This window comes from Cibotium barometz, chromosome 61 (genome assembly GCF_041138505.1).
Source record: "Cibotium barometz isolate CiBa-2024 chromosome 61, ASM4113850v1, whole genome shotgun sequence".
NCBI classification, from domain to species: Eukaryota; Viridiplantae; Streptophyta; class Polypodiopsida; order Cyatheales; family Cibotiaceae; genus Cibotium; species Cibotium barometz.
In genome coordinates this window covers 36,344,270-36,354,451 of record NC_141106.1, presented here as the reverse complement: position 1 = coordinate 36,354,451, position 10,182 = coordinate 36,344,270, and the positions used below count along the sequence as shown (strand labels likewise).

Below are 10,182 nucleotides of genomic sequence, written 5' to 3'. Positions count from 1 at the left end.
ACAAAGCCTTGCTATTGTGCTGAAAGGGAAGCCAAGAGGATCATGGCTCAAAAAGAATAGGAGAGAATGGTGAGAAGGTAGATCTAAGACCAATTCAAGATCATTTCAAGTCATACATGATTGATGAAAGAATTGTACCGTCTTAGAGCACACACAACACTCCAAAGAGGGACATGAAGGCATATCATATGATGGGGCTATCAAAGTAAAAGAGATCAACATAGTAGAATTTGGTGAGAATCCCAAACCATTATTGTTCATTGCTAAGATGAGGAGAAAGAATTGGTTAATTTCTTGAAAGAGTTGAAGGATTTATTTGAATGGAAGTACATGGATATGAAGGGTATTCCACCAAAAGTGGCGCAACATACCCTTTCAATCAGAGAAGGGTCCCAACCCACCAAGCAAAGACCTTATCGAATCAACCCAAAATACTCAATAGAAATTGAAAAACGTCTTGCTATGGGTTTCATCTATGACATTGAGGTTATTGACTGGGTTTCTCTCATTGTCATTGTGTCCAAGAAGAATGGAAAATTGAGAGTATGTGTGGACCTTAAGAATGTCAATGTCACATCATGCAAGGACATGTTTTAGAACGAGTGGCCAATGGCCAAAGAAGGCATATACCCTTTTGGCCAACTATCAATAAAATTAAGCGTCTTCCACGCAATCAAATAAAGTTTTGTTACATTTCTCCTCAAATTTGTAAAATTTTTGTTGCAAGGTCAATCTCATTTCATCGATGTTGACCTCGTGCTTATTAGCTAGCTTAGTGAGTGCCCCAACTCCTTTCTAGTTCTTACTACAACCTGCTTGACTCCACGATAAACAATAATGATTCATTGAAGCTCCATTGATAGTAAAAGAGTATGCATAGTTTAGGATACCAATACATGACTATGTGAGGCTCAAACAACAAAATAAAAAGCTCACCTACTTGCAAGAGCAATTGCAAGATTGAAAAAGAGGATAGACTTACAGAATCAACTCCTACAACCGAAACTGATCTACCATAGGTCGTGCCACGCCCTATTTTAGAATGACTAGAGCCTTTACTATTATTTTTTAGAATAGTCATGTGTTTTCTTAGAATGCTTAGAGCCATGTCTAAAACTTCATTTTCTACTCTCTTTTTTGCTGGGATCATTTTCTACTATTGTGTGTCATTTTTTTTGGGGATTCTGTGTGAAACATAGGTTTTTGTAGTTGTGTGAGCAATTTTTGAGGTTAGAAATAGAATTCAACAAAGCTGTAAAAGGGAGTTTTGGGGTTTCATAGTAGGACAACTTTACTTCCCTCAACACTAGCTAATTTATTCATTGGAGTGCGGACTGGACAAGGGTGCCAGTGGCCGAGTCTGACAGCTATGGTGGGAGTCACCTGTCTTTCCAATGTAGGGGCTATTTCAGCCTGTTCTTTAGACCCCACTCAGGCTATGCAACACCACTGGGCCTGTTCACAGGGAGGGGAACCAATTCCTGCATACTAAAGACAAAGGACTGAAAGTAATAGGAAAAGGGACTGGAAGGAATAGGATTTCAAATTTAGCGTCCAGTTTTTGAAGTGGGAAACGCTCCACAGCCTGCTGCCAGTGGTTGTTCATACGCCCACTGCAATCTAGATGGCTGTAGGCTTCAGGCTACCTTAGAGTCTGCCATCTGTGTCTACAAGGGCAATAAATGCAAATGGCAAAAAGACAGCAGATCTGGCAGCAACCCTCAAATGGCAAAAAACCAGCAGATCTGGCAGCAACCCTTTCTGAAGACTGCTGAAAAAGGTGAACCTCCTGTTTGTAGATCTACATCATGGACTGTTATTACAAGACTTGTAAGATCACCTTCACGCTCATCCAACCTTTAATTACCACACTTGAGCACAGACACACACCTGTGCATGGTAACATGCTAAGACAAGGCACAAAACACGGCACTTCCATGCTTAGAAGTTATTCTTGTCCAAGCTTCTCACTTGGATACACTGTTAGAAATGATTACCCGCGGCGGAAGCTTACCAAACCCATGCAAAGCAAAAAAGGCGCAAGACTCGTAACCCATATTACACGTACACCTTGGGAAAAACATCCAAGCATCAAATGGTATGGCGTTGAGGACACAGGTGATATAGTGGGCGTAGCAGCAAACATGTATGAGATTGAGCATCCAAATACTGATCATGGTAATGTGGCTCAACAGTGGCCTTTGGACCTTTAATATGAAATCAAGACAGATGCGCACCTCTATCTCTATAATACTTGCAAAAAAAGATGAGCTCTGGTAGTTACTCTGGTCTGCTTGAGCAAAAAAAATTATTAACAAAGCCACATTTTGAGCAATCACGGCCAGAAAAGAAGAAGTAGCTTATTTTTGCCTAACATCTTTATGGTAAGAGGCATATAAGAATAAAGACTAGTTTTGCTGCCCCAAGGAAGCATAACATAATTTGCAAATGGGATATCTACACAGATAATTCCAAGGAGCAACAAAAAAGGAGAAGCCAACACCCTTCTCCGTGCGTACCCCTGTTCTTTGTTTTCAACGAGCAGGTGGATAGGATCACGAAAACAATCTTCAAGATAGTCCTGCAGTTGCTGGGCAGCAGACACAAAAGACATCTCATTCTCCGCCAAGGTGTTATCAGCCCAGCTGCTTCATTCTACTGTCTTTGAATCCTTCGGTACCTCAGCAACAACATTAATGGTATGCATCTGCCCATTCCCACTAGATGGGGTCGTTGCCAGCTGCTGTCGAGCACTAATTCCATTCGGCCTTACATGTTGCTGACTTGCAACTTCCACTGTCCCACTTCCAGCTACATATGTATAAGATGCACTGGCCATATCCCTCATGTTCTGGAGGGGTTCAAGGGTCTCAACGACGTCACTCATTAGAGGCCTTGCTTTGGGATTTTGACTGAGACAATGGTAAGCTAAACTGGCAGCTTTTTGAAGCCCCCTTACTGAGTACTGCCCATCCAGTCTAGGATCGACAATTTGCAGCAACCTCCGCTTGTCACGCAGGTATGGACGGGACCACTCGACTAGATTATGCTCTCCAGCAGGCCTTTTTTTGTCCATCGACCGGCGACCAGTCAAGAGCTCTAGGAGAACTACCCCAAAACTATACACATCACTCCTTGCAGTCAAATGCCCTGTTTGCATACTCAACAACATCCGACCATCTTACTTGTTAGCTGCAAAGTATTCCATCCCAGATATGACATATTCTTCTGACGAGGGTTTCAAAACTCACCCGTCATGACATACTCTGGTGCAGCATACCCGTAGGTCCCCATAATGCGGGTTGACACATGGGTCTGGTCACCCTCCGGTCCATCTTTGGCTAATCCAAAATCAGAGAGCTTAGCTGTATATTCCTGAAGCAATAGGTTGTTGCATGTGAGTCCACGGAGGTCAGCATGCAGGTCAAAGCCAGAAAGCAGTGCAGGCTAATCTTCAAGAAGAACTGACCGAATCCAGCAGGATATTCGATGTCTTGAAATCTCTGTATATTACAGGTCTCTCTGACCCATGAAGAAAGGCTAAACCCTTGGCAGCACCAAGCGCAATGCTCATACGTGTGGACCATGATAGAGGAAGTGCTGTTTCTGAATGGTCAACAGTGAGAGGACTCAGTAGTGTATCTATAAAATCAAAAATAACACACATTTACAGCTAGACATATGGAAAAGAAAGCAGGAATCAATTGCCTTTACTTCGAAATAGATGGTTTTCGAGGCTTCCACGTGACATATACTCATATACCAAAAGCCGATGCTCATCCTCACATGAGTAGCCCATTAACTTCACCAAATGTGCATGATGCAATTGACCCAAATAGTTCACCTCTGTCTGCAGCAAACAGATTACTAAATAAATACCACAGACCACGAAATGTGAGAAAAAGGGTCAACATTTCATTAAACTGTGGTTGCCCATCACAAGTTCTCAACTAGCTCTCTCATGCATCGCAGTGACCAGCTGAAAAGTCATCCTTGCTGCATCTATAGCCTATGCTTATGTGCATCACTATGATACAAGGATGTTCTCCATTATGTACACACACCTAGGTGGATGCACTAGCAAAGAATCATGCAAAATGGGCACAGGCTCAAGCTGGGTACAGAAAATAATATACCAGCCATTCTCTATGACCTTGTAGACCCTCCTGATTGAGCACCTTCACTGCAACAACTTTGACCCCTGTTCCTCCCATCTCATCAATCCAGCCTTTGTACACGACACCAAAGCCACCTTGTCCCAAGGCACTGTCGGGCCGGAAATTCCTTGTGGCAGCCTTCAGTTCATTGTAGGTAAACACACGCACATTGGAGTTCTGTCGGAGTTCATTCTTTAATTCAGGCGTTAAAGGCACACTCCCCCCTTTGCTGACATCTGAAGACATGCGTTGGGCAGAGGGATTCCTTTTGCTATAAGAAGCAGGAGATTGTGGCCGAGACTGTGGCCTGACTGCAAGTCGAGATAAATATCGAGAGGAACCCATTGTCAGTCACAATGCACATTGCAGAGTAATGCCAAAAACAGCATGCCCCTGTTTCCTAGCTTGAAAGTGCAGGCAATCCTCAGAATGAGGACCCATCATCAATCACTACAAAGACTCAACAGACATCAAGAACAGCATGCCTGTGTTATGGAACTCCAAACTGAAGACAACCCTTGGCATTTTGCACAAGGGCTTTAAAATAGAAAAAACCATCTTTCATGTTATAAGACATTGAATACACGTCACTACATCAAGAGATAGCGGGCGGGGGCGGCATGCACATGGTAAATGCAGTGTGCCAATAAGGGAAATCTTAGCAGTTGAAGAAGAACAAAAAATGAAAAAAAAACCTCCGTTTTAATTTCCACTTGGTAGAAAGGCGCGTTTCCATGTCAAAATCATTTGAAGAAGGCCCAAGAGCAAATAAAACACATTTTCCCCTTATTCCGACAGCAAAGCATCATGCCCATGTCAGAATGCAGGTGAGCCTTGGCATTTCAAGAAGACCCAAAAAACACACTTTTCCCTTAGTCCACCGAAGCAGCATGTCCATGTGAAAATGCAGGGAAACCCTGACATTTGAAGAAGAGAAAATCACCGTCTTCTATTACCGACACTTGAAAGAGAGCAAAGAAACACAATTATCTCTTAGTCCCACACCAAAGCAGCATGCTCATGTCAGAATTTGGCATTTGAAGAAGACAAAACCACCTTCTTCTATTACTGACACTTGAAAGAGAGCAGCAAATTCCATGGCAAAATCTTGGCATTTCAAGAAGGCCCCAAAGCAAAAAGCAAAAAGCAAAAAAGCAAAAAAGGCACCTGCTTTTTTCAAATTCCGCATGAAAAACAAGTACCTGGTTTTGCTCCTTTGCTGGCATCTACAACGGTCTCCTCTCTGCAGGAGCGGGACCAGAAGCTCACCAGTGAGCCCTCCCAGCAGGAGCACATCTTATCCTCCTCTACTTCCAGCCGCTGGTCCTTACTGTACCCCATCATCCTCTCAGAGAGAAGCGAAAACCCTAACTTTCCTCCATGAATCACCACTGACCAAATCACTCCTGCACAAGCCCCCCTCGCGGTAAGGAAGAGAGAGATTGGCGCACTTTCTCTAGCTTCAGATAATGCTATGCTTTAAGAGGAGCTAGAGCTTTTGGAAGTAACTTATAGCTCGGAGGTACCAGAATTGTCTCGTTTTAAGGTGCTGTAGTTGCCCACATTGTTTGCCTTGTGCCCCTACACACCTTACAGTTGCTCCACACGAACTTGTACCCTCCATAGCCTATATATTCTGAATTTGTCTAATCACTTTTGGGGATTGTACTTTCAAGCTTGATTTAGGTTGGTTTCACATTCACTTTGAGCCCTTCCATACAAATTAGGGCAGTTTCACGTGAGCCTCGCCCATCGAACACACCTTGCAAAGCCAACCGTTCGTGGGCATGTTTCCTTGCCCCTGTTCGGGGTCTTCTGTATATATCATGGAAAACCAAGCGATAAAACTGGGCTTTAAAATGTACACTAGAGGGAACAAGCCACAGTATGTCACATTACGCTTATCTCTTGCTTTCTGAACAACCAACGTCCAATGAATTTGTTTTCTTCAAAGATAGCCAATTTATAGATCGCTTGCCTTCTTTGAAGCCTAGTTTGGTTTTGGGCTTGTGGCCTGAACAATAGCACTCTACGACTTATCAATTCACAAAAGTGGGAGTCAGGACAAAAACAAAACACAGGTAGACCAAAATGAGGTGTTTTGCAAAAAAAAAAAGACACGTCAAAAAGTGGGACCCATGGGGTTGGGAGGGTCTCGATCTTTGAAAAGCACTTAAAAAGCTTTTGGATTACGGGTTCTGATGGGGGTAGAAAAAGGTATCCAAGAAACGTATAATCTTGCCACATCGAAGCTTGTTTCGACCATCATGTTCTTGCCTTGCTTGAGCAACAATTTGGCCTTGTTTCCTTTTCAAAATCACATATAGCAACTCATACTTTTTGAAAAATATCCAAAGCAAGTAGAGAATCTTGTATGTAGCTTCTCAGCAGGCAAGAAAGGAAGGAGGGGTGTTATTCATGGTGTCTTGGTAAAATTTTATTTTGTACAAGGAGTGGTTATTGTATAACAATGTAACCCATCTTTGTTGTGATTCTGGGAGGGTAAAACAAGTAAGTATACATGTACTCTTTGTTGGTTCCATGCGACATTACCAAAAATCAAGCAAGCGATACTAATTCAGTTGAATGATTTCACTTTTAAAATTGATCATTTGTACTTTGTCGAGCCTAGGAAAGCAATGAGCATGATGTGTTATGGGGAACTTGATGAATTAAGCTTGGCTTCAAGCTACCACTTCCATTTGGTCGCTCCTCCTCTAGTAATGAGCATGATGTGTTATGGGGAACTTGATGAATTGAGCTTGGCTTCAAGCTACCACTTCCATTTGGTCGCTCCTCCTCTAGTTTGCTCCTCCATGTGTCACACACCAAGCTGCTTCACTCCATAGGTAGGTCATTTCTCGCTCCTTCCTCTATCACACACATGGAAGCAAGCAATGAGAGGCACATTACACATTCCACTCACACACGAGCTCTCTCCTCTCTCTCACACACACATAAACATAAGAGTTGAGCTAAGAAAGTTTTGGATCATGCATAAGAGTTTCCAATACATATAAGGCCAAGTGTTCACACTTTGGCTACCCAAAACATAGAAAGACTTCCACATTGACTCATAACCTTATAAATTGTTGGCTTACAACTCTTGGACTCAAAAAGATTACAAAAAGTATTTACTATGTGTTTGCTAGGTATTTTGAAGTTAGATGGGGTAAACATCATCTTTGGGTGTGAACAACCTTTATTTAGTTTTGGTTAAAAGATAAGGCTTAATGCCTACAAAAGCATGTACTTGGGTGGTTCTAATAACATGTACAAAAGCATGTACTTGGGTGGTTCTAATAACATGGACTATCATTAAGTTGTGTAATCTTTCTCTCAACCCCCTTAGCCATTAACGCAAGATACAGAGAAGAACATTGCAGGTTTAACCAACCTATAGAAGTATAAATACCCACCAAATGCTACATCAAAGGGCCAACATTTAGCCCAAGGAAGTGTGTTTTTAAGGGGAGCTTGGTGAAGGGAGCTTGGGATAGAGCCTTTGTTGGCAAACCTTCTCTCTTAAAAATGTCAACATTATCCTTCGAGTCCCTCCACCGCTACCTCCTCCCATCTCCTCCTACTACCTCCACCACCACCTCTTAGCCTAGCCCACTTTCTCCCCTCCATCCTTGCTTATCTCCTCCCTTTTCTCTCTCTCATTTGCAATAAGGAATAAGTAGCGTGCAATAGAACTGCCACCTTCGTCACCCATAAAACCATCACTCGAGCCATCTCTCTCTCTCTCTCTCTCTCTCTCTCTCCCTATCCTACCCTCTTCCCTCTCTCTCCCCTTTCCCTTTCCCTCTCCCTCTCTCTCTCCTTCTCTCTTTCTCCTCTTCTTCCCTCCCTCCCTCCCACCCTCCCTCTCTCACTTTCTATTACGGTTTGTTCATGGGTACCTTTATGGTCAATTGGGGTATGCCTAATTACCACTATGTTCGTAACATGGCACTTGGGTGATTTCAAATATTCCATGTGTAGGACATATAAATTTTAGGGATGGTTGGAGCTAAGTGTTAGATTTAATGCTAATGTATTATTGTGTAATTTTAGCATGTGTTGCTAATGTGTAATGTGTTTGGATGGACAACCTGTATGTTGGTGAGATTGACGAGCTTTGTGCTTGTAAATTAGTATGGCTGGGACATGATGGTGGGACACACGGACGTTTTGTGGGAAAACCAATGGCGGCATACAATTGCACATCCTCTCTTTGGATAATATGTGTGAACGGGTAACGTTCGTGGTTGAAGGTTGCAGGCCACATACCCAATGATGTGTAGTATAACTGTACCAGCAGGGACACAAGGAGCACGTGAGTATGGTGTGTGGCTGTGAGAAAGTACACGCTGGATACCCGAGGTCACTGGTATATACAATGGTTGGGTGGTTAAACATAGTATGCCAAGCTAGGCTTCTTTTTGCTATTCTTGAGGCCTTCTTGATACAGAGACCTATGTTTGTCCATCTACCAGAATTCCTTCAAAATCAACTTCTATCCGTTTGTTTGCTGCTATCGTCGTCGTCGCTGGTTTTGTTGTCGTTGACGAGCTATGGTGGCTAAGCCTAAACCCTTTTGGTGTGGTGTTTACCAAGCCTCTGCAACTCATAACGCGCCACGCCACTGTCATTTAGCCATCTCAACGCTACCTCGTTGACGTTTTGCTACTGGCTCTGTTGCCACCACATCAAGGTGTGGCTAAATTACAAGCCTCTCTATGTGACCTCTCTCTCTCTCTTGCGCAACCCTACAGCACACCACAGAACCGTTACCATTGCCAGTCCACAGCAACCATAGCGTAGCACAAAAAAAAAAAAAAAAAAAAAAAGCTCACGTTTCTTTTTCTCTATATAATCAAAGCCCTAAGGTTCTTGGAGGAGGTTAACATGCAGAGTATCTCGGCAATAGAATTTCTCTTTCTGTTGGATTTTTTCTCCCATCAATTGGCCCTATCTTCGAAGCTGTAGCTCTTTAAGGCCTCGACATGCATATGACCAGGGGACTCACTTATCCCTTCTCCTTTTATTTTTGTCGTTTTGTGCTTCTGACCACTCTGTCCCATAATCACCGGAGTTTGTCCCTCTTCACCAACAAATGCATGATTTGTGGGAACAAATGAGTTTATTGATATCCGCACTATGATAACACCTATAGTACCTGAACTAGCTGTCGACTTCGGATACTCATCCCTTGGGTACTCGTGAAGGTACTCTGAAAATGGGATTAAAGCCAAAACTTACATTAACGGATTTGAAACCACCAAAGTACATTGGCACTTTACCTTCTCACATGGCTAATGTAGTAGATCAGTGGCTTTCTAAGTAGGAGAAATGCTTTACTTTATGTGATATCATAGATGAGCACATTAGAATCCAGCATGCTCCATATAATTTATAGGATGTGGCTCATCATTGGTGGAGGAAAATTCAGAAGGACAAGGCAATCCTGAATACTTGGGAGGAATTTAAGGATATGTTTATTCATAATTTTGTGCCACCAGATGAGCAAAGTATAGCACATGATACTTGGTTTTTAATCTCTCAAAAGGATCTTATAGTTCAGGAGTATGCAAACAAGTATCGAGAGGTGCTTATGAAAATACCCCAAATTTTACCAGATTTCTTACAGGTTTATAAGTTTGCCGTGGGATTAAATGATAACTTCGACCATTAGTACGATGAGAGAAGTGTCGAACCTTATCCAGATCTATGGTCAGACTAAGAGAGTCAACCAAGTCTTGAAGGATATGTTGAGAGATTAGGTCGGAGAATGACAAGGCAATGGAGAAAAGTATTTACCTTTATTGGAGTTTGCATATAATTCACGCAAGCATTCCTCTACAAACTTTTCTCCGTTTGAATTGAATTATGGGTATAGTCCATTGATGCCAAGAACAATTGGATTACCTCAGAAGACACCCAGGGTAGTTGAATTTCTATCTTAGATGCACTTAAATTTAGCTAAATCTCGAGATTATATCCGTCGGGCTACGTATCAAACAGTTCAGTGTGCTAATCC

General features: G+C 42.5%; 1 protein-coding gene across 2 annotated transcripts; it reads right to left on the bottom strand.

The window, feature by feature from the left end:
• Positions 1–2,294: 2,294 nt before the first annotated feature.
• LOC147604848 (putative serine/threonine-protein kinase PBL8) lies at positions 2,295–5,768 on the bottom strand. Of its 2 annotated transcripts, none has more exons than XM_086794567.1 (6): positions 5,360–5,768; positions 4,137–4,468; positions 3,709–3,850; positions 3,470–3,606; positions 3,252–3,375; positions 2,295–3,150 (listed from the first exon to the last, which is right to left on the bottom strand). In XM_086794567.1, exons 1-6 carry the CDS (start codon positions 5,499–5,501, stop codon positions 2,651–2,653), a joined length of 1,377 nt encoding a protein of 458 aa, XP_086650693.1. In that variant the 5' UTR covers positions 5,502–5,768; the 3' UTR covers positions 2,295–2,650. The 2 variants fall into 2 exon arrangements, with proteins under 2 accessions (XP_086650693.1, XP_086650694.1); XM_086794568.1 differs by having other exon boundaries at positions 3,715–3,850; positions 5,360–5,766.
• Between the last annotated feature and the right edge of the window lie 4,414 nt (positions 5,769–10,182).

Bases quoted from the DNA above. Each gene is read 5' to 3' on its own strand.
- LOC147604848 (XM_086794567.1), bottom strand. From the start codon at position 5,501: ATGATGGGGTACAGTAAGGACCAGCGGCTGGAAGTAGAGGAGGATAAG. The intron at 4,469-5,359 runs GTACTTGTTTTT...CTCGACTTGCAG, and splicing joins CAGCAAAGGAGCAAAACCAG to TCAGGCCACAGTCTCGGCCA. The intron at 3,376-3,469 runs GTCAGTTCTTCT...CTATTGCTTCAG, and splicing joins CGAATATCCTGCTGGATTCG to GAATATACAGCTAAGCTCTC.